At 45.7% G+C, this 25,356-nt stretch overlaps 2 protein-coding genes across 7 annotated transcripts in view; one reads left to right on the top strand and one right to left on the bottom strand.

The window, feature by feature from the left end:
* RAD54L (RAD54 like) overlaps positions 1 to 21,565 on the top strand; it is a 26,922-nt gene extending 5,357 nt beyond the window's left edge. The window contains exons 4-18 of one of the 3 annotated variants that reach the window (XM_040231282.1): positions 5,835 to 5,895; positions 6,590 to 6,725; positions 7,166 to 7,235; positions 7,355 to 7,643; positions 7,876 to 8,000; positions 11,983 to 12,133; positions 14,355 to 14,481; positions 15,636 to 15,710; positions 15,857 to 15,987; positions 16,501 to 16,611; positions 16,756 to 16,879; positions 17,456 to 17,534; positions 17,831 to 18,010; positions 20,622 to 20,785; positions 20,882 to 21,565. In XM_040231282.1, the coding sequence (XP_040087216.1) occupies positions 5,835 to 5,895; positions 6,590 to 6,725; positions 7,166 to 7,235; positions 7,355 to 7,643; positions 7,876 to 8,000; positions 11,983 to 12,133; positions 14,355 to 14,481; positions 15,636 to 15,710; positions 15,857 to 15,987; positions 16,501 to 16,611; positions 16,756 to 16,879; positions 17,456 to 17,534; positions 17,831 to 18,010; positions 20,622 to 20,785; positions 20,882 to 21,095 (2,037 nt within the window). In that variant the 3' untranslated portion in view covers positions 21,096 to 21,565. Of the gene's footprint in view, positions 1 to 5,834; positions 5,896 to 6,589; positions 6,726 to 7,165; positions 7,236 to 7,354; positions 7,644 to 7,875; positions 8,001 to 11,982; positions 12,134 to 14,354; positions 14,482 to 15,635; positions 15,711 to 15,856; positions 15,988 to 16,500; positions 16,880 to 17,455; positions 17,535 to 17,830; positions 18,011 to 20,621; positions 20,786 to 20,881 lie in introns of those variants that run through there. The other 2 variants (XM_040231281.1, XM_040231283.1) reach the window with 2 other exon arrangements.
* Positions 21,209 to 25,356, bottom strand: part of LRRC41 (leucine rich repeat containing 41) — an 18,890-nt gene continuing 14,742 nt past the window's right edge. For 3 of the 4 annotated variants that reach the window (XM_040231280.1, XM_040231279.1, XM_040231278.1), the window contains exons 5-10: positions 24,276 to 24,536; positions 23,159 to 23,323; positions 22,968 to 23,066; positions 22,302 to 22,424; positions 22,000 to 22,075; positions 21,212 to 21,903 (exon numbers count right to left, since the gene is read on the bottom strand). In XM_040231280.1, coding sequence (XP_040087214.1) covers positions 21,684 to 21,903; positions 22,000 to 22,075; positions 22,302 to 22,424; positions 22,968 to 23,066; positions 23,159 to 23,323; positions 24,276 to 24,536 — 944 coding nt within the window. In that variant the 3' untranslated portion in view covers positions 21,212 to 21,683. Of the gene's footprint in view, positions 21,904 to 21,999; positions 22,076 to 22,301; positions 22,425 to 22,967; positions 23,067 to 23,158; positions 23,324 to 24,275; positions 24,537 to 25,356 lie in introns of all 4 variants that reach the window. The other variant, XM_040231277.1, reaches the window with a different exon arrangement.

The following is a 25,356-nucleotide window of genomic DNA, read 5'->3' as shown; positions in this document are numbered from 1 at the left end:
AGGAGCCTGGCAGGCTGTGGTCCATGGGTTCATAACGAGTTGGACACAACTGACCACTACATGTGTCTTTTTAAAATATGGTTTTCTCTGAGTATGTGTCCAGTAGTGAGATTGCTGTTCTATTTTGAGTTTTTTTAAGGAACCTCCATACTGTTCTCCATAGTGTTTGTACCAGTTTATATTCCCAACAACAGTGCAAGAGGACTTCCTTGTCTTCACTCGCTCTCTAGCATTTGTTTGTAGATTTTATTAATGATGGCCATTTTGATGGGTGTGAGTTGACACCTCATTGTAGTTTTGATTTGCATTCCTCTAATAATTAGTTATGTTGAGCATCTTTTCATGTGTTTGTTTGGCCATCTGTATGGTTTTTTTGGAGAAATGTCTCTTTATGTCTTCTGCCCATTTTTTGATTGGGTTGTTTTTTTGATATTGAGCTGCATGAGCTGTTTGTATATTTTGGAGATTAATGCTTTTTCAGTTTCTTCATTTGCAAATATTTCCTCCTATTCTGAGGGTTGTCTTTTTGTCTTGTTTATGGTTTCCTTTACTGTGCAAAAGGTTTTACATTTAATTAGGTCTCATTTGTTTGTTTTTATTTTCATTAGGAGGTGCATCAAAAAAGATCCGAGTGTTTTGCCTGTTTCCCTCTATAGAGTTTTATTGTGTATAGCCTTACATTCAGGTGTTTAACCCATTTTGAGTTTATTTTTGTGTATGGTGTTAGGAAGTGTTCTAATTTCATTCTTCTACATGTAGCTGTCCAGTTTTCACAGCACCATTTACCGAAGTCTTTTCTCCATTGTATTTTCTCGCTTCTTTTGTCATAGATAAGATGACCATGGGTGTGCGGGTTTATCTCTGGACTGTCTGTCTTTTCCATTGGTCCATATTTTTGTTTTTGAGCCAGTGTCTTGATTACTGTAGCTTTGTAGTATAGTCTGAAGTCAGGGAGCCTGATTCCGCTAGCTTCATTTTTGTTTCTCCAGATTGCTTTAGTTATTCAAGGTCTTTTCTGTTTCCATATAAATTGTAAAATTTTCTTTTCTAGTTCTATGGAAAATGCCATTGATAATTTGATAGGAATTGCATTGAATCTATAGATTGCTTTGGGTAGTATACTCATTTACGTTTACACAATATTGATTCTTCCAATCCAAGAACATGGGATATCTCCATCTGTTTGTATCTTTGATTTCTTTCATCAGTATCTTATACTTTTCTGCATACAGGCCTTTTGCCTCTGTCAGTCAGTTCAGTCGCTCAGTCGTGTCCAACTCTTTGTGACGCCATGGACTGCAGCACTCTAGGCCTCCCTGTCCATCACCAACTCCCAGAGTTTACTCAGACTCATGTCCATTGATTCGGTGATGCCATCCAACTATCTCATCCTCTATTGTCTCCTTCTCCTGCCTCAATCTTTCCCAGCATCAGGGTCTTTTCTAATGAGTTGCTTCTTTGTATCAGGTGGCCAAAGTATTGGAGCCTCAGCTTTAGCATCAGTCCTTCCAATGAGTATTCAGGACTGATTTCCTTTAGAATTGATTGATTTTGGTCTCCTTGCAGTCCAAGGGACTCTCAAGAGTCTTCAACACCACAGTTCAGAAGCATCAGTTCTTCAGTGCTCAGCTTTCTTTATAGTCCCAACTCCCACATCCATATATGACTCCTGGAAAAACCATAGCTTTGACTAGATGGACCTTGGTCTGCAAAATAATGTTTCTGCTTTTTAATATGCTGTCTAGGTTGGTCATAGCTTTTCTTCCAAGGAGTAGACATCTTTTAATTTCATGGCTGCAGTCACCATCTGCAGTGATTTTGGAGCCCAAGAAAATAAAGTCTGTCACTGTTTCCATTGTTTTCCCATCTATTTTTCATGAAGTGATGGGACCAGCTGCCATGATCTTCGTTTTCTGAATGTTGAGCTTTAAGCCAACTTTTTCACTCTCCTCTTTCACTTTGATCAAGAGGCTTTTGAGTTCCTCTTCACTTTCTGCCATAAGGGTGGTGGTGTCTGTGTAGCTGAGGTTATTGATATTTCTCCTGGTAATCTTGATTCCAGCTTGTGCTTCATCCAGCTGGGCATTTCGCATGATGTACTTTGCATATAAATTAAATAAGCAGGGCCTTAGGGCCTTTGCCTCTGTAGGTAGGATGTTTTTTTTCTTGCCTGTGCTGGATCTTTGTTGCTGCCCACAGGCTTTCTCTAGCTGTGGTAAAAAGGTGCTGCTCTGTAGTTGCTGTGAGTGGGCTTCTCATTGCAGTGGCTTCTCTTGTGGATCATGGGCTCCAGGGCCCAAGGGCTTCAGTAGTTGTGATGGAGGCTACAATACTGATTCTTCAGCATGTGGAATCTTCCCAGACCAGGGATCAGATCCATGTCCCCTGCATTGCCAGGTGGATTCTTAACCACTGGACCACCAAGGCTGTCCTGTAGCAAGGTTTATTCCTAGATGTTTTGTTGTTTTTGTTGCAATGGTAGAGACACGGGATTGTGTTTTTCCTTTATAGGGACATTTTGAAGGAAAAATGGGAATATGATGATAGGAATGTGTAATGGAGGTTATTTATGCATTCAGAAAACATTTTACATACTATTTGTTGAATAGAGAAACATATGTATAATGTATATAAGATATAAACCAAAGTAACTCCTGTGAACCCACCACCCAGGGCTAGAACATCATCTCAGTCATAATTCTTTTCCCATTCCCAGAGGTACCACCATTGTAACTATGTTCATCATCCCTTGCTTTTTGTGATAGTTTTACCAGATGTATATAATTCACTAAAGTAATATTCTTTAATTGTTTCCTGAGCTTAAAAAAGCAGTATTAGTCCTCTGGAACTGTTTTAATTCAGGATTTATCTTATGAGATAAGTGTGAGGGTGGTGAGAGTTTGCAAACAGGAGGCCTAACAGGCTGGAGGCTGGTGGAGACTCCAGTCTGAGGGACAGGCTGATTAGGTTGGGTCCTGAAGACTGTGAGGAGTTTGTCAGGTGAAGAGAGCAGGAAATGTTCCAGGTAAAGGGAACAGCCTGTGTGAAAGCTGTGGAGGAAGGATCCCCAAAGGAAAACAGTGCTTTAGGACTACAGAAGTCAGTGCAGCCCTGGGGGCAGACCTCAGCCTTAGACACAATGAGTTTGAAGTCCTGTGGGTTGTCTAGGTTTGCACATGTGCATGTGGTACCTAGGAGAGTGTTATGGACTGGAAATATATTTGAGGTGATTGGCATAGAGTTTGACACCTCCAAAAAGTGTATTGGTGTGTCCATGTGAATGTATAGTCAGAAGAACTTAAGGTCAAACCTTGAGAAACACTGACTTAAAGGGATTGGGCAGAAGAAGAGGAGCCCGTTAGGCGACTGAGTGTAAAGTCTCAGAAAGACAAAATAGTGGGAGAATGGTGTCATGGAAGTCAAAAGTAGAGACTATTTGAGAGGAAAGAGTGACCAACTTTGTCTAGTAAGATAGGGTAGAAAAATATCTCTTGGAGTTAAGGTCTTGTAGGCCATTGGTGACCTTGGGCAGAATCATTTCAGAAGATAGGAGGAGTGGGAGATAAGGGGGAAACAGACTACTTTTTCTAGAAGTTTGAAGGGGTGGAGATATGAGGTCAAAGGACATTTTGTTTTTAAGATAGGAGAGAGTTAAGTATGTCTTAAATGCTGGTGAGAAAGAGCTGGTAGAGGGAGAAGCTTGAGATAGAGAAAGTTCAGGCAGGCCTGATAGAAAGACTGTGGAAGAGGGAAGCCTTGACCTTGGTGGGGAGGAGGAATGTTCTTCTCCCTCTTCTATCATCAGGAGCAAAGGGTGGTGTGGATTTTCAGTAACTAAATGAACCGAGTGAGAGCATGCTTTCTCCCCTGCCTCTGTCAGAGTCTAGTGACTATTCCCAGACCTGATTCTTGGAAGCTGCATTGCAAGTCTTGCAGGCGGTGCCCTCAGATGGTTTTAGCCAGGGGTCCTCACCTCCTTTCACAGTAGTTCCACAAGCCTGCACTTCTACCTGCAGAACTTGTGGCTCCTGGGTTTTACTGAAAGTCTTTTACAATTTGGAGCATACATTCTGGGCTACTTAGAGCTTTAATACTAGCCTCTTAAATTGATGATCTTGAAAATAACATCTCAGTTTCAGAATTAAAAGCAGAATTGATGCCAAGTTAGGGAAGAAATTGAGTCCATCTTTTTCCTTTTCCTCTTCTTTGACTTAATGGTAGCTTTTTATTAGCATCTTTCATGTATAAGTTTCTCATTATCCTTTCTTTGATAATTAAAAATAATCAAAAAATTTTATTCAGCTGCAAAGAAATATGCAAATAAAGAATTGGAGCCTTTCTCCAACCCTGGCCTGGTGTTATTTAAGCGTGGTGATGAAGTTCAGTTCTCCACATTTCTTTTCTATCTTGCAATACATTGCCATATATAGTCATTACATTCTTCTTCTTTAAAGTACATTGAGTTTCTAGAATTTAATTTATAATCTATACAAGTGTATCAGAATAAAAAGATAAAAATTTCAGGGCAATTGCTTTTTTTTTTCCCCTATTAAACTGCAGTTTTGCTAGAAGGGAGTATTTTTCATTACTTTCCTACTAATGTATTCCATTAAGACTGCCTTCAATGTTTCTGCTCTTGTGTTCTTGCTCTCTTGCCTAACTCGTATTTTGTTGAGGTTCACAGGCTATTGTAATTCCCTAGAAGGCTCAGGTGTCTATAGATGAGAACTTAGATGGGAGTTGTCAGTTAGCTCAGGAGCTGATACTGTGGACTTCTTCTGCCCCAGCCCAGTAACCCAGTGCTGATTCCAGGCTGAAGTGATGGCACAGAGACTTCCTGTCATCCTTGTCCCTGGCTTTTTTGGTGATTGGCTTGCCCTCTCTCTCATGTCCTCTTGGCTCATATTTTCCCCTCTCTTGTACCATTCCATTCAGGAAGCTGTTGTCTCTGGGCTGATCCACATGCTATACTCAAACAGGTTGGGTTAGGAAGCCATATTGCCCATCTGTTACAAATAAAAGCCCTGGAATCAGGAAAGTCCTACAGATGTCATGGTTGTGTGACTTGGGAAACCACTCAGCCTCAATTTGCTCATCTGTAAAATAGGGGTGCCAGTAATATACAGGCCTCAAAGAGCTATTAATGAGGATTGGTAACATGAATGCAAGGACTCAGCACTGCATCTGACATACATCATTAGTCATCATTATTGCTGTCATTTTGGTTGTTATCAACGTTATTTTACTGATACCTCTGCTCCTTTTTCTCCTGTGACCACTACTCTTACAAGGGCTGTTTAGTTCCCAAGGAGGCTGATGTAAACATTGATATGGGAATTAGATGCAGTAAGCAGGATTGATCAGAGATTACAAAAGAAGTGTGAGCTATGCTTGGAAAGATGTAGCCCTATAGGACAGTGGTAGAATCTAGACTTGAGAGTTCTGTTAGTACTGGGATTGGGTCAGTTTGTGGTGCTTTCTTCAGGCACTGCAGCCTAGGGAATAGTTAGGTATGCTTGCTTGGCATGATCTTTCATGAGCTAAAAGTTCTGAGTCTCGTGGTTGACCAAGGCCAGGTACTTGCTTTGGCACTGTCCTGTCCCTGGGGATTTGTGGTACCTCGTGCAAAGCCTCAAACATGAAAGCCATTGTACAAAACCTAATAATTTAATATGGAGCACATCTTCTGTTCTAGATGCATCTGAATGAGATGTAGTCAAACTACAGTGCTCTAAATATATTGTGATGCTTACATGGGCATTTTTGACTATGTTTATAAAAATATCCCATAACATCTCCAAGCAGTCCTGAATCCTTGTTTCTTCTCTTTTTAGGAAGCGTTTATTCGAAGCATTTTGTCAAAGCCTTTCAAAATCCCCATTCCAAATTATCAAGGTAAAAGAGGAGACTCTTCTGTTTCTTGAATTAGTCATGTGTGAATATGCCCAAATAGATCAAAACACCTGCTTTTGTAAGTACAAGCTTACCTTGGAGTTAAAAATGCCAGTCCAGTGATGACTATGTGTGGGGTGACCCTCCCGGGGCATGCATGAGGTCTGTGTTTGATAAGTTCAGCAAGGGTTACCAAGACTAAGTGCCCCTTATCTTGGTGGGGATGTGCCAGTGTGCAGGAAGCTTCTGGTGTGCCAGGGCGGTTGATGGACCCAGGCTCCGTTCAGTCCAAGTGAGTCCAGTAGCATTTCCTTTACAAGGTTGACTGTCGGAGGTCTAGGTTCTGCAGGTTTCCCCCTCTGTACAAAGCACAGAGCGTTGTGCTAACTCGGGCTGGGGGGGAGGAGGCAAACGTGAGCTTTCAGTCTTGAAAGGCCCCGTTAGGGTTTCAGACCTTTCCAGGGTTGTTTTGATTTAAGATGAAAGAGACCTGAAATTTGTAGTTGAGTGGGAGAAGTAATATCTGAGGCAGATTGGTTAATAGTTAGGCAGAGGAGCCCAAATTACATCTGGAGAGGTACTGGGGAGATAGGGTCATGTGGAAGCTTCGGAAAGTTATGTGAAGGATAGGCATTTAACCTGGGCAGGCTGGAGCTCCTCAGCTTGGAGGCTCAAGTGACAAATTGTTGGTTTCTAGGTCCTCTGGGCACTCGGGCGTTGGGCCTTAAACGGGCTGGGGTCCGCCGAGCCCTCCATGACCCCCTGGAAGAAGGTGCCTTGGTTCTGTACGAGCCTCCCCCACTGAGCGCCCATGACCAGCTGAAGTTTGACAAGTATGTGCATTGGCGTTTCTTGAGCAGTTGTGGTCCTCTGTAAGTGCACAGAGCCTGGAGGGCAGAGAGCATTTTGGTGTGGTTTCACCCTGGGACCTGCATGTTTTCAGAGTGCTGTCATGACGACGGTACCATCCAGAGAGTGAGTAGGTGGGGAGGAGATTGCCTGGGGAAGAGTGTGTAGATATGTCCAGTTGGTGGGTTTCCTCATCCTTTCCCACCAGGCTCACTCAGGGGAGCAGGGGATGTTGAGGTGATGACATAGGGAACCCATCCCATCTCCTCGCTTTCTAACCCTGGAGAGGAATTTGCTATGGTTTGATTGCACGGGTCAGAGAGGTCCTCTCTTAGGCAACTGCCTCTGGATTCACAGGACATAGCTTTCTGAGGGTGTACCCTTGCCGTGTCTGAGCTCTGTTTTTTGTGTTGTGTTTTCTCAGGGAAAAACTTCCTGTCCATGTGGTTGTTGATCCTATTTTGAGTAAGGTCTTGAGGCCTCATCAGAGAGAGGTAAATGCGGGTGGGGGTGAGGTTTGGGCTGGGGCAGCGGCTGGGCCTGAGAGGCTGTCATCCCTGGGGCAGCAGCAGTGGGGTGCCAGAGGGGGCTGAGTGCTGTTACTATTCCCCAGGGAGTAAAGTTCCTGTGGGAGTGTGTCACCAGTCGGCGCATCCCGGGGAGCCATGGCTGCATCATGGCTGATGAGATGGGCCTGGGCAAGACGCTGCAGTGCATCACACTGATGTGGACGCTTCTGCGCCAGAGTCCAGACTGCAAGCCAGAAATCGACAAGGCAGTGGTGGTGTCGCCCTCCAGCCTAGTGAGGAACTGGTACAATGAAGTTGGGAAATGGCTTGGAGGGAGGATCCAACCTCTGGCCATCGATGGAGGCTCTAAGGACGAGATAGACCAAAAGCTGGGTAGGAGCCTTAACAAACATGACTGCACTCCGCCATACAACCTGCTCCTTTCTTCAGCGTGTCCTCGCTGACAGCCGGGGAACCGGGGTCGAGGGCGAGGAGGGGGTGGAAGATAAGAGAATTACCGTGAAAAAGAGTTCAGTTGTTTCCAGGCTAAATTACAGAATCATCAAACTGGTTTTTTCTTTAGCATATTCTCAGACTTGCTCTCCTGACACCTTTTCTTTTGTAGAAGGATTTATGAACCAGCGTGGTGCCAGAGTGCCTTCTCCCATCCTCATCATTTCCTATGAGACTTTCCGCCTTCACGTTGGAGTCCTCCAGAAAGGGAGTGTTGGACTGGTCATATGTGATGAGGTACTTGATGTACTGCTGTTTGGGTGGTGGGAGAAAAGTCTGTCAGTGTCTTCCCACTGAAAAGTGCCGTCCAAGGGCTGTGCTAGTTACTGGGAGATGCTGAGGACAGAACTTACGCCTCAGAGTCAGCAGATGGGAGGGAGAGCCCAGGGTACCAATCTGCCAAAAGAGGGGTTGAGTGGTGCTTGGGGTGCCAGGGAGAGTGTGGTGCTGGGGCTGACCGGTTTTGTTCCCTCTACAGTTTTCCTAGACTGAAGGACTTTGAAGGCTGGGAGAGATGTGGATGGGTGGACAGACACAGCACAGGGTTTAGGGGAACAGGTTCTAGGGTCAGAGAGATCTTTATTCAAATCCTGGCTCTTCTGCTGCACACCAGTAATATGACCTTGGACAAATTACTTAACTTCCCAAGCCTCTCTGTGTCAGTAACATGGGGTGATAATATCTGCCTCATGGGATTATTGTGAGGATTAAATGAAGGAAAGCTTTTATCACAGTGCCTGGTATGTCATAAGACCTTGGTAAATGTCAGCTCTGATTTTCATGTAGGCTAGAGGACTCCCGTGAACAGGTGCACAGTGATAGGAAAGTCCTGTGTGGATAGTCCATACACATTGTGAGCCTGTGTTGACTCTCTGGGACTGAGGGAAATATAGCAGTTGTTGCTTTCTGGCCTTTTCCAGCACTGTGCGTGAAGGGTGGTAGGGATGTTACTACTTAGAAAGGAGTGAGGGTGGCTGGGAGCTTCCCGGAATAAAGAATTTCCCAGGTCTTCAGGGGCTTGGCTGCCCTGAGCCTGCTGACCTTGTTTACATCTTGGGGAAAGTCAGGGCATTCCCTGGGGCTTTAGTGGAGGGGTGGCTGGAAGACTTGGCCCCATTTTTCAACTGATGGCAGGCTTGACTGTGCTTTGGGGACTATAGATTACCCTAGTATTTGAGAGTCTTTTGGGAGGGGACAAAGAAGAAAAGCTTACTGGGTAATCATGCTTGCTAGCCCTGAGCTGTTTCCCAGTTGAACTTTTGTCCTTATAAAGAGTCGTCATCTGGCATGTCTGCCAACTTCTGATACCCTGGTGGGCCATTCCTTGGTAGGAGTAAGGGATTGAGCAGATTGAGGTGGGGTGTGCACGTGATACTGCACAGCGCCCTGGCATTTGCTTCATCATGGAAAGGGGCTGTGCCAGGAGCCTGGTCTAGAGGCCAGGATGTTGGGGAGGGGAAGGGAAGGCAGGCTGATGCAGGCTGAGCCCTCGAGGACCGAGGGCGTCTAGATTTTCTTTTGCTCTATAGTGTTTCATTTTTCCCCCCATTCTCTCCTGTTTTCTGAGCTGATTAGCCCAAGGTTCCAAGCTGCCTCTTTGTACACTGCAGCGTCCTGGCCTTCCCTTATACTAATCTACCTTTTAAAAAAAAATTATTTATTTGGCTGTGCTGGGTCTTAGTGGCAGCATGTGGGATCTTCATTGTGGCTCTTAGTTGGGGGATGCGAAATCTAGTTCCCTGACCAGGGATTCAACCCGGGCCTCCTGCACTGGGAATGCAGTCTTAACCACTAGACAACCTGGGAAGCCCCTCACGTACCTTTTATTTATCAGAGTAAGAGAGTGAAAGCCGTGTTGTACTCTTTGACCCATGGACTGTAGCCCACTAGGCTCCTCTGTCCATGAAATTCTCCAAGCAAGAATACTGTAGTGTGTTGCCATTCCCTATTGTGTTGATTGTCAGAAACCTGAGGAAGCCAGAGTCCTGAAGAGATGGTCAGCCTACTCTTGGAGGAGTTTGTCCTGTTCAGATCCCTGAAAGCCTTTTCCCTAGGCTTTCATGTTCCCAGCTTCCTCCTGGCTGATGCTTTTCTCTGGAACACACAGATATAATAAAAGATAATAATAGCATGATAACTGTGTACAAAATCTTGATCCACATAGTAATCTGAGTTAGGTAGAGCGAGTGAGAACACTTGGGATCAGCGTTGGCTTCGCTGCTTATAAGCATGCTGTGGATGAGACTGCTCTCAGACTATAGAGTAGATAGCACATTGTCTACCTGAAAGGGACATGATCCAGATCAAGAAAGAGGGTATATGGAACCATTTTGTAAGGTGTTACAAATGGGAGGGACTGACATTGTCTTTACCTCAGTTTTGGAGGTTAGGAAACTGAAGCTTAGGGGAGTGCTGGGACTTGAATCCAGGTCTGAGATTTTAAGGCCTGGCTCTTCTCCACTCCTGCCTTGGATGTAACCAAAGCTTGGTGTAGGGTGAAACTTGGCTTGGCCATGGAAGGACTGTCTGTCCCTGTATGCTTCACTCGGTTCCATGTACGTTTCTTTACAAGTTCTAGAACACAAAACCAGTCAGATGCTTGGGAAATGTGTTAAATTCATGGGGCTCATGAGAGAGAAGTGGTGGTATTTAATCTTGGTATCATTTTTTTGCTTTTAAAAGGATAAGCTGAGAATTCTGCCAGAATAGAAATTCAGCCAGAACTTTGACAGCTTTTTATCTAGCCAAATATTTGATTTGCTGAGATGCCAGGGTTTGGGTTTTAAATTTGTGGCCAGTGGTGTCAGGAGCTGGGTCTGGAGCCAGAGTGGCTTCATAGGAGCTGGGGTTGGCCTTCTCTTCCACAGAGACCCACAAAGGTTCAGCTCAGTTCATTAAATTGAGTTATTAAGTACCTGTTAGGTCAGAGAAGGCAATGGCACCCCACTCCAGTACTCTTGCCTGGAAAATCCCATGGACGGAGAAGCCTGGTAGGCTGCAGTCCATGGGGTCACCAAAAATCGGACATGACTGAGCGACTTCACTTTCACTTTTCACTTTCATACATTGGAGAAGGAAATGGCAACCTACTCCAGTGTTCTTGCCTGGAGAATCCCAGGGATGGAGGAGCCTGGTGGGCTGCCGTCTCTGGGGTCGGACAGAGTTTGACACGACTGAAGCAACTTAGCAGCAGCAGCAGATGGAGTCAGGCCGTGGGGAATCTCATGATTGCCTGCCCTCAGGGAGCTTCTGTTTAGAGGGTTCCAGTTGTTGCTGCGCATTTCCCCAGGGCCTTTTGGGTAATTTCTTCACAAGTTTAAAGTTGCTTTTCCCTCTTCAGCTCAGGAGTCTCAGCCTTTTGTTTCAGGACTGATGCTTGAGCTTTCAGTCATTTAAAAACTTAATTTTGTGTAGGATGTCTTTAAATTTTTTTAAATTGAGATACAGTTGACATAAAATGTTTTTGTTTTAGGTATACAACATTCAGTCATTTTGTTAAATAAAATTCTGTGTCTAATTCTTCAGTAGCAATGTTGGTTATTCATTTCATTCTTCAGGAAACATACATTGACTAGAGAACTCTGTCTTGTGCATTAAGTTAAAAAGCAAATCTGACATGGTCTCTGCTTTAAAAAGTTTCTGCCTTGGTGAGATAAAGTGCCGGGCGGGAGGGCTAGGGGTGGTGGCGGTGATACAGGGATTGAGAAGGGATACAGAGAGAGGTTCTTTCTTTAGATCTGAACTGGATGGGTTCTGAGGAAAGAGGGGAGGAGGGACCTGGACTAAGTTCCCTTACCACTAACAGTCCAGACACAGCCAGGAGTCTAATACAGAAGGCATCTGACTCAGGAGGTTCTAGGATGGTTGGGCTAGTGGGGGAGGGAGAATTCCCTGAAAGCCTGGGTCTCTAACGTGTCCGGATGATCCCTGAAGAGGATAGGTAGGCTGCTGTGACTTTGGAGATGGGGGCAGAGGAAGAAACAGAATCCTTGCTTTTTGGAGGTAGCATTGATCTAGAAGCTGAAGGTCTGTCCTTGAGCCTGGCCTGTTTCTCCCCAAGAGAGTGGATAAACTCTCACTCTTGGTGCCCCTGCCCAGTTCCCAAGGCCTCAGGACCTGTAATGCTTTTGATTCCTTTTCTCCTGTCTACACAAGACTTTGCTACTGTTAGGGAGGCCACATTCTGCCCAGGCCTCAGTGAGAATTAATTTGCTTGCAGGGACACAGGCTCAAGAACTCCGAGAATCAGACTTATCAGGCCCTGGACAGCTTGAACACCAGCCGACGGGTGCTCATCTCTGGGACCCCCATCCAGAATGATCTCCTTGAGTATTTCAGCTTGGTACACTTTGTCAACTCGGGAATCCTGGGTAAGAATCTGGCCTTTTCTCCTACACTGGAGAGGAGCCTTGATGTAACCTTGCGAGTCTAACTCTAGCTGAGGAGAGAGGAGACCACAGTTAAATATGCGTTACTAGACAGTCTTTTAGGAAGACTTCTCTTGTCAAGGAGTACCAGAGCTGTGGGGAGACCTTGGCTCTGTGGGGCAGCTTAGCAAGGCCCACCTTGGCCCTTTTTCCCACTGGAGAGGTGGCAGGGGCTGTGCAGGGCAAGGTCTCCATGAGCTACAGATGGGACTGCTTCCCCCAGGCATTTTTGCTCATCACATCCTAGTAGCCTCACAAGAGTTCTTGCCTCAGAAAAGACTATCTTGGGCAGTTTTATTTTTAACCATTATTTAGTGTGCAACTTAGTGTCATTAAATACGTTCACATTGTTGTACAACCATCACCACCATCTACCTCCAGAACTTTTTCATCTTGCAGCACTGGAACTCTTCCCATTAAGCAGCAACTCCTCACTGCCCCCCCCAGCCCCTAAAAACCATAGGTTTGGCAGTTCTTGTACATAGATATCTGTGGAAGGGTTTGTTAGTGCCCATTTTTGAGCTTCATGTAAAAAGAATATTTTCCTTTGCATCTGGATTGTTTTGTTCAATATAATGTTTGAGACTAATTCATGTTGTTGTCTATGGCAGTTTGTTTTTTGTTTTAGTATACTATTCCATTTTTTTAAATATACCAGAATTTATCAGTTCTACTGTTGATAGACAATTGAATTTCCATTTTTATTTTGAATAATGATCCCATAAACATTCTTGTACTTTACCTGAGACTAATATGCATTTCTCTGTCATAAAAATGGAATTGCTGGGTCATATGTTATGTATGAGTTTAGCCCTAGTAAATAATCCAGTTTGCCAGAGTGATTGTACCAGCAGTATATGAGAGTTTCAGTGTTTCTACATCAGGGGCCAGCAATTTTTTTCTTAAAAGGCTAGATGGTAAGTACTGTAGGCTCATAGGCCATCCTGTCTCTGTCACAGGTACTCAGCTCTGCTGCTGTACCGTGAAAGCAGCCGTAATGTGTAAATGCACAAGCATGGATGTGTTCTAATAGAACTTTACAGAAACAGCTGACTGGTCCATGGCTGTAATAGCTGACCTCTGCTTTTTTTCACCAATATTTATCTTTAGAAGACATTAATTTTTTTTGTCATTCTGCTGATTGCTTAGTGATATTTCTTTGCATTTATTTAATTTTGAGTAAAAGTGGGACCCCTTTTCATAGATTCATTGGCCATTTGGAGATCCCTTTTGTGAGGTACCTGATCTTTTAAATTCCTAACTAAAACAAAATCCTGTACTCATTCACAGTCACTCCCAACCCGACTTACCCCAACCCCTATCAACTACCAGTCTATTTTCTGTCTCTGTGTACTTGCCTGTTCTGGATATTTCCTGTAAATGGAATCATATAATATGAGACCTTTTGTGTTTGGCTTCTCATACTTAGCATAATGTTTTCAAGGTTCATCAGCATTGTAGTATGTATCAGTACAGATCTTCCTCAGCTTATGATGGGGTTCTGTGCCACTCAATAAAAGTTGAAAATGTCTTAAGTAAAAAATGCATTTAAGGGATGTCCTTGGTGGTCCAGTGGTTAAGACTGCATTTCCACTGCATGGGGTGTAGGTTCAACCCATGGTTGGGGAGCTAAGATCATGCATGCCATGAACAACTGCCATGCAGTGCAGCCAAAAAAACTTAAAAAATGGTATGCAGCATAAAAAATCATATACCTTAAAAAAATGCATTTAATGCCAATGTCAATTGTTAACTCTCGTGATCACTGCAGCTCACAGGGCTCTAGGCCATGGACTCAGTAGTTAAGACACACAGGCTTAATTGCCCTGCAGCATGTGGAGTCTTCCAGACCAGGGGTGGAACCTGTGTCCCCTGCATTGGGACTGTGGGATCTTCACCACGGGACCACGAGGGAAGTCCCTGGCCTGTTTACATTTAAGGTGTACATTTGAGTTTTGATCTACTTGCTATCTTAATATTTGGTCTTTCAAGTCTTTACTGCTTTGGTAGCTCTCTGATCCATTCAAACAGAAATTGCCTACAGTTTGTTCAGTGTTGTTGTTCTTGGCAGGAAGGTTGGTCTGTGACAACATAGTCTGCCATTCCTGGCAGTGGAAAAGTCATTACTTTCTGTGTTCTTTAATGTCTTTTCTCCTGTGCTTAGGAACCGCCCAGGAGTTCAAGAAGCATTTTGAATTGCCAATTCTGAAGGGTCGAGATGCCACTGCCAGTGAGGAAGATAGGCGTGTAGGAGAGGAGCGACTGCGGGAGCTCACCAGCATTGTGAATAGGTAATGGGGATGGGGTGACAGTAGGAGCACCTCTTGTGGGGTCCCCCCACATTAGGTCATCAGAATCGCCTCCTTAGCCATCCAAGGCCAATCCTTTGGGACCTTGGCCTTTGGGGGGTGGGATTCTATGAAGAGAGTGGGATGGTGCCCTGACAATAATAGCCACTGAATAAATGAAGGGGTCTGGCAGGCTGATTCCCTGCTTTGTTCCTGGCCTTGGCCCCTGTGGTCTGGTTTGGTGCCACTTAGCATCCTGCTGAGGAAGTTTTTGTATCCCTTGGAGCATTGTTAGTACTTTAGAAGCTTCCTTTGTCTGTCTCAGATCTAAAGCACCAAGCTTCTCTTCCCACATCCCACAGCTTTCGGTGACGGGTAGTAGATCTGAAGGATGGGTGGTATGCCTCCCGAGCTGATGGGGCTTTTTCAATGGGGGCCACATCGCTCAAGGTGCAGGTATATTCTGCACTCCTCTGTTGTACTTATATATACTTGATGATTTGTATCCTGAAGAGTCTTGCTTTTGCCAACTGCCACCTCCCTCTCAGGTTAAGATGACAGGAAAGAGAGTCCAGGTGCTCTTAGGAGCACAGGTGCCTGATCTCTGTCCTTCCTGGTCTGCCAGGTCATAGGGGCAGAATTTAATTGAACCTTGGGCCATTTGGCAGCAGGCATTTGGGCAAATGCAAGGAGAAACTCCCATAAAGACTCAATGGTTTACAGCTTCATTTCCCTGTCAGAGGACCAGGCTTAGTAGAAGACCTCTGCCTGCCTTTGAAGACAAGCTAACATTCTGAAGGAGAAGAGAAAGAGTTGTCCGTCAAGCTAAACCCTAAGAAAGGGTCTCCGTTCCCATGGCTGATACCCTGATATAGACATCTTTGCCATAGAGCTGATGAGTGTTTGACATTTGATACTACAAGGAGCCTTGGTCCTTCGGGTGTCAGCTTTTATTCTGGTAATGAGTGTGGCAGTTTTATCAGCCCCTTGCCTTTTTTTTTTTTTTAACCATTTATTTATTTGGATGCACAGTATGTGGGATCTTAGTTCCCTGACCAGGCATCAAACCTGTGTCCTCTGCTTTGGAAGCGTGGGGTCTTAACCACTGGACCACCAGGGAAGTCCCAACCCCTTGCCTTTTTATCTTGTTCTTCCAGGTGCCTGATACGGAGGACATCTGATATCCTTTCTAAATATCTGCCTGTGAAGATCGAGCAGGTGGTCTGTTGTAGGTACGGAACAACTGAGGGGTGTGGAGTGAGTGGGTAAAAGCTCAGCCCCTAGGTATTGTTGGGCTCTCAAGGTGTCCTCAGAAGGCAGAATTGTGATCCTGCATTTCCTGCTGACCCAGCTACCCATCTTATTGTTATTTTTAAAGGCTGACACCCCTTCAGATTGAATTATACAAGAGGTTTTTGAGACAGGCCAAGCCAGCAGAAGAGTTGCGTGAGGGCAAGATGAGTGTGTCTTCTCTTTCTTCGATCACCTCACTGAAGAAACTGTGTAATCGTGAGTTAGAGCCATGCCCTGGGGTCCTCTGTGAAAGTGAACGAGGAAGGTAGTTCAGCCACCTTTACTGAAACTTGTCTGTAGTCTTCACAGAGGCCACATGTGATTCTAACCCTTCCCAAGGCATAAGCTCATGCACTAGACCAGACCCTTTGTTTTGGAAAATTTAGCTTATCCTTGCTTGACGCATGTTTGATGCTTGGAGTATACAAGACTGTGCGTGAGAGTGTGTGTGCACAAGTGTGCCTATAAAATGTTGGGTGGGGGAAAAATAACAAACTTTGCCCTCTCTGGTGTAACTCCCCTCTTGTTGGGAGAACACAGAGCACACTAGTGTGCAAGGCTGTCTACTCGTGATCCCAGGGCTTTGACTGCACCCTGGGCTTTGGAGACAAGTCTGGTGCTGAGGAAGGTTAAGTTTCTAGAGGATGTTCTAGTGAATACTGAAGTGAAACTTCTAAACACAGTGTAGCTGGCATTTTGGAGGTTTTTTTTTTTTTTTTTTTCTTCCAGATCCAGCTTTAATCTATGACAAGTGTGTGGAAGAGGAAGATGGCTTTGAAGGTACCTTGGACATATATCCCCCTGGTTATAACTCCAAGGCTCTAGAGCCTCAGCTATCAGGTGAGTCCTTCCCTGCCAGTCTTTGGGACCCTCTGGGAAGAGAGCCAGGAGGTTGTCTCTTTGTGCTTGATGTATTCCATCTCAAGAGTAAGAATCCTGGCCACTGGGATAGCGCATTGGGGCTGATAGTTGTTGATCTCCTAGGTAAGATGCTGGTCCTTGATTACATTCTGGCGGTGACCCGAAGCCGCAGCAGTGACAAAGTAGTCCTGGTGTCCAATTACACTCAGACATTGGACCTCTTTGAGAAACTCTGCCGAGCCCGAAGGTAGGGAAGAGCTGTCATAGGGATACCTCACCTACTGTATTCATAGGAAAAACAGGTGTTTGGATTGGTGGATGTGGGCCAAAATGCAGGCACAGGAAGGACTTTCCAGATGTTTGTTCCTTTATTGCTCCATCTCCAAACAGAATAGCCCCTGTTCCTTCAGGTACTCCACAGAACAGTCCTAGCCCCTCAGCTCCTTGCCAATCCCTTTGGGAGTTTAGAGTTTCAGGTTATATATGAACAACCTTCGAGAGTGGTTGGTTCTATCTCTTCAGTAGCTCTGGCTCCAAGGACACTGTACTTACTCCTTTTTTTTTAATTGGAGGATAACTGTTTTACAATGTCATGTTAGTTCCTGCTGAACAACAGTGTAGATCAGCCATAAGTATACATTCCCTCTTAAACCTCCCTCTCCCTCATCTCACCCCTTTAGGTCATCATAGCACCGGGCTGAGCTCCCTGTTACAACAGCTTCCTACTAGCTATGTGTATATATGTCAGTCAATTTGTCCAACCCTCCCCTTCCCCCACTGTGTTCTGTTTACTTCTTGATTTGATCTTTGGATCCCCCTTCAGGTACTTATATGTTCGCTTAGATGGCACGATGTCCATTAAGAAGCGAGCCAAGGTTGTGGAGCGCTTCAACAACCCATCGGTAAATGCATGGCCACTGTCCCCATGCTACCAGTGTGAGACCATGAGAACTAAGGGTTGTTAAAGAATTTATAAGGGGCCTCTGCTTTAGGGCCTCTCTTTTTTTTTTTTTTTTTTTCTGGTGGGTGTGGTAGGGTTAGGCTAGTTTATGAAAGCTGTGCTGGGAACTGAGCTTGTGGGCTGATAAATTGGCTGGTAGGCAGGCAAACTGGCAGTCCACATGTGAGAGAACAGTTGGGTGGTCTGAGTAAGATTCTTAATTTGGGGTATAAGCAGTTCTTTTCCTTCTTTTTCCAGAGTCCTGACTTTGTCTTCATGCTAAGCAGCAAAGCTGGGGGCTGTGGCCTCAATCTCATCGGGGCTAATCGACTGGTCATGTTTGACCCTGACTGGAACCCAGCCAATGATGAACAAGCCATGGCCCGGGTCTGGCGTGATGGTCAAAAGAAGACCTGCTATATCTATCGCCTGCTCTCTGTAAGGATGGTGGTAACGTTCAGAGTAGGGGTGGGTCATGGAATAAGACCTTCAGGATCACCTTGGGTGTTTCTCATTGCCTCTGTGTGGCCCCTCTGCCTGTAGTGGTGAGCAAGGTATGGGCTTAGCCTGGAGCCCTTCATTCTTCTGCTCTCTCCCCTCTCTCTACCCTGTTCCTCAGATCCTTTTTACTGTGCTCTCTGGATGCCTGTAGATAGTAAACTCCCCTATGGCCTCATCCTTTTCACAGGACACTTGCTTTCTCTTAAACCTGATTTCTTCTGTGCCGCTTGCCTTGTAGTCTTCTTACATTCCAGCTTATGGGTCTAAGTGGTGGTATTGGCATTCTCCAGGTTCTCAGTGATCAATCAGACCATCCATCCTATAGTACCTCTTCTGAAGCTCATGTTGCCTTACTTAACTACCCTCTTTTCTTCCTTGCTACAGTTATCTACCTTCTGCTGTTTGCCTAATTCATTAATAAGTTTGGACACCAGCTCAGTCTTCATTACTTCCACAAATCCAGCTATCTTCCTGGGTGACTTCAGGGGCCATGCAGTTTTCCAGCACTCTAGCCTTCATGTTTCCTTGACCTCTATATCTGTTTCAGCCTAATGTCCTTAGTTACTACCTGCCCCAGTTCCTCCCAATCAGGCTTGACTTCCCTTACTATTCAGCCTGATCTTCCCTGTTCATCCTTTCTGCCACTCTTCCTGTAGTCTTGGATCATTACAGCTGTTTGCAGGTTCTGCACCAGATAAAACTTGCATTTTTAGATTGGCAGTACCATAAGTTCACATTCTCCATTTTGAGCTGGGTTGTATCTCATTTCCTTCAACAGCCACTTCAAGTTTTTCCCTCAAGTTTCCTCCTAATCCTGTCTTTCCTTCTTTCTGCAGAGACTTTGTCTTCTACCTCACAGAGAAAATGCAGGCTACCAAACTTAAAATTCTCTTACCTACCTTCCTCTGTTCTATCCATTTCACATCTGCTTTTTTTTCCATTCTCAAACGAGAATCATTTCCTTCCTTTCTACTTGGGACTTAACCATTCCAGCTCTGCTCTAGACCCTTTCTCCACTCTTTCCTTTCTTAGTTGATCAGTTTCTCCTTTATTCCCCTGATGTCTATGAACATGGTCAAGTAGCTCTCATTTTTAAGTTTCTCAACCCTCTCTTCCATTGTAGTGACTACCTGGGGTTATTTTCCATTCATTCACTGTCAGATTTTCCCAAAGCCTATCATCTCATCTCATCTCACCAGTTTTGCCACTGAACCTGCTTTCAGTGTACTGCTGACTTCCTAATTACTAAAACAAGAGACTCTTGATTTTTCTTCTTTGTGTGTCTGAGACTGTTTACTGGCTGCAGATCTTAAAATTCTATCACCTACTGTATATTTCTACTTTAATGTCTTGAGTTTCCCCTTCTGAATTTTGTCACTTAATGACTGTTATCCACCCAACCCAAATATGAGTATCATCCTGTGGACCACTCTCTGCTTCCTAACCATATTCCAATTATCATTGATTTTATTTTCTCAAAATGTCCTTTTTTTTTTTTTGAAAGGGCATGTGTTTTATTTTTTAAAAATTAATTTAATTGGAGGCTAATTACTTTACAGTATTGTGGTGGTTTTGCCATACACTGACATGAATCAATGTCAGTTGATTCCATGGGTGTACATGTGTCCCACCATCCTGTCATTACTCTAATCTTCCTCACCATCCCATGCTAAAGTCACAGTCATCTCCCACTTGGATTTTGCAGCAGCATCCTGATTCTTTACCTTTGGCCTTATCATAATCTGTTCTTCACAACTACTTCTAGAATGAGCCTTCCAAAAATTCTAGTTTTGCTTTGCACTTTCAGGACAAGGCCAAGCTCTTTAGCCTAGCATCCAAGTTTCTACAGTATGGGGCTTTCTCAGTCCCAGCTCTTACCCTACTCCTACCATTCTCTAGACAGGCCTCCAGTAGGCCAGGCTTATTGATTTTGTTCTTATGCCTGGAATGGCTTCTGTTCTTTCTTTGTAAACCATCTATTCATTTTTCAAGATTCAGCTTAAGGATGATCTTTACTTTCAAGCTCTTCAACATTATTTTATGCTACCATCCCTCCTGTGGGTCGCTGGATATCCTATAGAATTCTGTCCTTGTACCAGTTAGTTTATATGTCTGTCTGTCTGTCTGTCTCTCTAGTCTATGAGTTGAAGGATAGGGATCATATTGATTCTTCTTTGTATCTGGTGTTAGCACAGGGCCTGGCATATCATACCCAAATGATATTTACTTGAGTGAGTGAGATTTGGGCTTGGTGTGGAGGTCAGATAACGCTGCTGCAGATAAACCTCAGCTCATCCTAAAGAAATTTAGCCAGGCCCTGAAACTCTCCATCGGTACAGAAAATATCCTGGGTGGGCAGACATGTCCAAATTATATTCCTAAAAGACTAGGAAAATGGGCTGAGCTGATCAGAGGTTATTGAGGCAAGACTCTTATTTCTCATTCATCTCCCCTTCTGCACAGCTATAGTTTCAACCCCTGGGTTTTCCTGCCCCCTATGTATGGAGGTGACTTAGCCCTGGGCTCCCCCCCTGCCCCCACCCCCCAGGCAGGAACCATTGAGGAGAAGATCTTTCAGCGCCAGAGCCATAAGAAAGCACTGAGCAGCTGTGTGGTGGGTGAGGAGCAGGATGTGGAGCGACACTTCTCTCTCGGCGAATTGAAGGAGCTGTTTACCCTGCATGAGGCTAACCTCAGTGACACACATGACAGGTGGGCGGGGTGCCCCTTCTGGCCATTATCTCTCAACACCCTGCACAGCATGGAGCTGGGACCCACAGTAACCACAGTTCTGTCCTCTGCCCCCAGGTTGCGCTGCCGCCGCTGTGTCAACAACCACCAGGTCTGGCCACCCCCTGATGGTTCTGACTGCACCTCAGACCTGGCTCAGTGGAACCACAGCACTGATAAGCGGGGGCTCAAGGATGAGGTACTCCAGGCTGCTTGGGATGCTGCCTCCACTGCCATCACCTTTGTCTTCCACCAGCGTTCCCATGAGGAGCAGCGGGGACTCCACCTTTAACCAGCTGGCCTGGTGTGTAGCTGTTAGAGGAAAGAGATGGGGAAAGGGGACTCCCTGCCCAATGGGGCACTGCTGAATTTTGTTCTCTGAGAGAAAAATCAAGAAGGGCTACGTGATGTTTGCCCAAAATTTATTTTATAAGAAAAATTTTGGTTAAAAAAAAGAGAGGAATAAAGGTATGAAAGGGACTGAGGCCTGGAAGCAGCATGGTAAGCCCAGCAGAGAGGAGAGGCCTGGTAATGGGCACTCCTATCCTTCACTAAAGCCTGGGTACCTGCTTGAGAAAGGAAAGCAGGAACCCTGGGGCAGGGAACGGGACGGGGGCTGTCCTCAGTGATTGATGACCACTGAAACCTCCCGGCCCAGGGTACTGGGTAAGGAACCCAAAGGCTCCAAACCCAGGTGTGGGAATGCCTTTGCTGGGCCCCATCAAGGCCTCCAGGACCTCAGTGAAGGGAAAAAGGAAAAAAGAGAAAAAAGGTAGCAGAAAGAGAAAGACAGAATTGGTGGTTGGGAGTTCTGGGTAGCCCACGCCTCAGCCCCTACAAGCTGATGGTACCGAGCATGGGCCTGTGAGGCATGGGCCCATCACATGGTGCTGACGTAATCTGCGAAGGCTTGCGATGAGTCCCACGAGTCGCTGACCACATGGCAGGTGGCCCGGAGCCGCCGGATGGCTTCCCTGGCTGTGACTGCATCCTGGTCCAGCCAGTTCTGGAAGAGACGCAGGTGACCAAAGGCCCCACGGCCCCAGCGCTCCAGCCGCTTGGCAAACTCCAGAAGCCCATCTGGCTTGATGCAGTTGGAACTGGTAGGGGTGAGGATCAGAAACCCAGCAATCCATCAATCCCTGGTCTGTGTCCCTGCAGCTTTATCCCTTGTCATTTCCCACCCCCACGGGTACCTGATATCCAGCTGACAGAGAGAGGAGGATGAATCTTCCGAGAAAACATCTGCCAGGGCCAGTAGGCCAGCATTCCCTGGGGAGATGGGGAGAAATGCTCATCACCTTTACCCCAGAATAGGAAACAAAGGTATCCCAACCCAATTCTGGCTGGAGAGAAGCCCAGCCTCCTAAAGCCCCAGCACAACTGTATATCCCAACCCCTGTCTTCCCAGTGGAGAGGTCTGTGCCTTCACCCACTGAGTTTCTAGGTCAGAGGACTGGCTCCTTCCCCCTCTCCCTCCTCAGGGCCCTGTCCCCACCCAGGCGGTTCCCTGGCAGCCGGAGGCCCTTCAATGTGGAGTTGCCCTTCATAGCAGCAACCATCTCGGGCAGAAATTGGGCTGGGCGTTTCTCAAACAGACGGCAGAAAGAGAAGGTAATCTCTGTAAAGAAAAATTGGAACAAGTTCTGGTGGCAGCCTGAGAACTGGTGCTGTCCCACCTGCCCCCAGGGCCTTAAAAAGGGTTATAAGCATTTTATAGAGTCCCAGGAGAAAATAATTTGTCCAAACCCTCAAGCAAGGTTGCAGCTAAGTCAGGATTCAAGCCAGAGAGAGCCTACGTGGAGACTCTCTAGATGGACAGTTCTCCATTCACTCCCTTTTATGCAGGGGTGGACATTAGTGACAAGTCTCTGAGGGGGGCCTGATAGCACATCTGTCCCTTCCCACCACCACCATTTCTGTCAGCTAGTGGAAGGTAAGAATACTTTCAGGTGAGGTAATCTACAAGTGACTAATTTCCCATCTTTAGGATAGGAATGGTTAGATTGGGGACCACCTAGAAGGAAGGTGATGCAGGTTCTATAATTTTATAGTTATGAGGACGTAAGACTAAGAAAAGAACAGTGGCTTGTTGACTCAGTGAGACTGTGGCAGTTCTGCAGTGAGGACCAATGAGTCCCTGGGTTCTAGATGAAGAACTTACCTTGAAGAGTCAGATTCTGTAGCAAAAAGAGCACCTCACTCTGACAGTCAGCCAGATTCATGTCGTGGAAGCTCAGCCTCTTTAGGGTTAGGTTATACTCTGGATTGGGAGAAAGTTCATGGACCTTAGCTTTCCCAAAGAACAAAGTCCCCTTCTATTCTCTTCCCTTTATCATTCTAGCTGGATCATACCTTTGAGTGTCTGCAACACAAGCCCAAAATCTTGGGGAGAGGCAAAGGTGGCACTATCCAGGGACAGTTGCTGCAGAGAACCTGAGGCCTTCAGTACAGAGCAGAGCAGTGGGGCTGGCTGGGCTCCCCGTGGAAATCCCATCTCCAGCTGTTCCAGGCAGTTTTCTGGATATGGTAGGAAGAGAAGATTCCAACTGGTCATATCTACTTCACTCCCATTGCAGGTCTTATCCTGTCCTTAAGGGATTCACTGAAAAATCATTTATTCATCTACTTGTCCTTGAGTGCCTACATATGCTGGCAGGATGCTAATACACAGTTTAGTCCTTGCCCTTAACGGTGCTTTTAATCCAGGAAGACTACTCAGACACAAGTACAATAAAGGAGTATGGACAGTGGTGGGCTCAAGTGGCACCAGTGGCAGAGAACGTGCCTGCCAGTACAGGAGACATAAGAGACATAGGTTTGATCCCAGGATCGGGAAGACCCCCTGGAGAAGGAAAGGGCTACCTACTCCAACATTTTTGCCTGGAGAATCCCATGGACACAGGAGCCTGGTGGGCTGCATTCCGTGGGAGTCACAATCAGACGTGACTGAACCAACTTAGCACATGCAGAATGGTGGGATGTGAGACATGTAGGATCCAAGGGAACATAGAGCATGGGGGCTCATCAGTTTGGTTCTTGGTTCAGACCCCTTTCTGGAACAGATGTGCCAGTGACTCCCTACTAGGCTGGTGTTGGTCTGAGATCTATCCAACCCATGGTTATTTTTAAAATTGAAATTCACTCAGTCGTGTCCCAAGTCTTTGTGACCCCATGGACTCTACAGTCCATAGAATTCTCCAGGCCAGAATACTGGAGTGGGTAGCCTTCCCTTCTCCAGGGGATCTTCCCAACCCAGGGAGCAAACCCAGGTCTCCCACATTGCAGGAGGATTCTTTACCACCTGAACCACCAGGTAAGCCCATCTTTAAGATTAGCAGGCTCTAAAGGGAACAAATTATAGATAAGCCAGGAATGTGGTGGTTTAGAGACCTGGATTAGAAACCTTTTGCCTGGCCCACACAAATACACCTATGCATTTGTGAGGAAACAGACGCACACAATGCTTCACCTGGTATCTCCTCATCCCCAATTATGTTGCTAGGGGGCCCTGCATTCCCAGGCACAGCTGGGTTGTCCCTCTGGCTGGGGTGGTCCACACGGATAGAGAGGACCCGCAGCAGGGGCAGGGCTCGCACAATGGCACGTGTCAGCTCCAGGATGGGCAGTGGTGAGAACAGGTCACTGAGATGCAGGGCACGGAGGCGGCATCCAGCCTGCACTGACAGGGCCCGCAGGCTGTCCAGTAGACGGAAGATATTAGAACCCAGGCCTATGGCAGGAAAGACATTAGGTCAATCATGGGAGTTACATCAGGGATAACATTCAGAGACAACTTCAGATATTTTCTACTGATTAAATACCAAATCTGAGCTTTGGATCAGATTATTTTCAATGATTCTCAATTATTCATCCATTGTCTTGCTTTTTCCTCAGGTAACCAGCCGACTGGTATCTACTCTACTGGGTCATACCCTCAAGCATCAGTCAGGCCAGAGTCACAAAACATGATAGAATGTGGGGCAGCATGTGGTTGCTAGCTGAATGATGGACCTAGACAACAGCAGAGACCTCTGGACTTTTCCTGTAGGTCATGGGTAACATCTAAAACTAAGCTGGAGAATGACAGTGATCCAACAAGGAATACTTTAAAAGCGTCATTGGGTGGGAATGGGGCAGAAAACCATATCCCACAGAAGGGAGGAGTAGGGTCCAGAAAGGTTAGGGTAATTAATGCCACAAAGCAAATAATCCTGTGGAAGCTACACACCTTTATCTCTGGACTGAGCAGGCTCCTGTTGATTCCCTTAACTAAACCTTAACTAGCCCCTGGTAAATAGGTTTTTTTTTTAGCTAGATAAGTCATGAGCAGCAGATCTTGTTTCTACCTGATAACAAAAGCATGGGATGAGAACTGGGGAAATAAGAGTACTGTGAAAATAAAAGGATGGCTACTTAACACCCAGGCTAGCTTACATCAGTAAAGACTTTCCAGGCAGGTCCTAAACATAAAAGAGGCTAAAAGGTGGAAGAAGAGTGACTGGCAGAGTGAACTTTGCATATATCAAGACCTGAAGGAGAAAGTGGCAGGT

The sequence above is a fragment of the Oryx dammah genome, unplaced genomic scaffold (genome assembly GCF_014754425.2).
Source record: "Oryx dammah isolate SB20612 unplaced genomic scaffold, SCBI_Odam_1.1 HiC_scaffold_28, whole genome shotgun sequence".
Lineage (NCBI taxonomy): Eukaryota > Metazoa > Chordata > Mammalia > Artiodactyla > Bovidae > Oryx > Oryx dammah.
The sequence above is the reverse complement of the archived record's forward strand: the minus strand, read 5'-3'. Positions and strand labels throughout refer to the sequence as shown.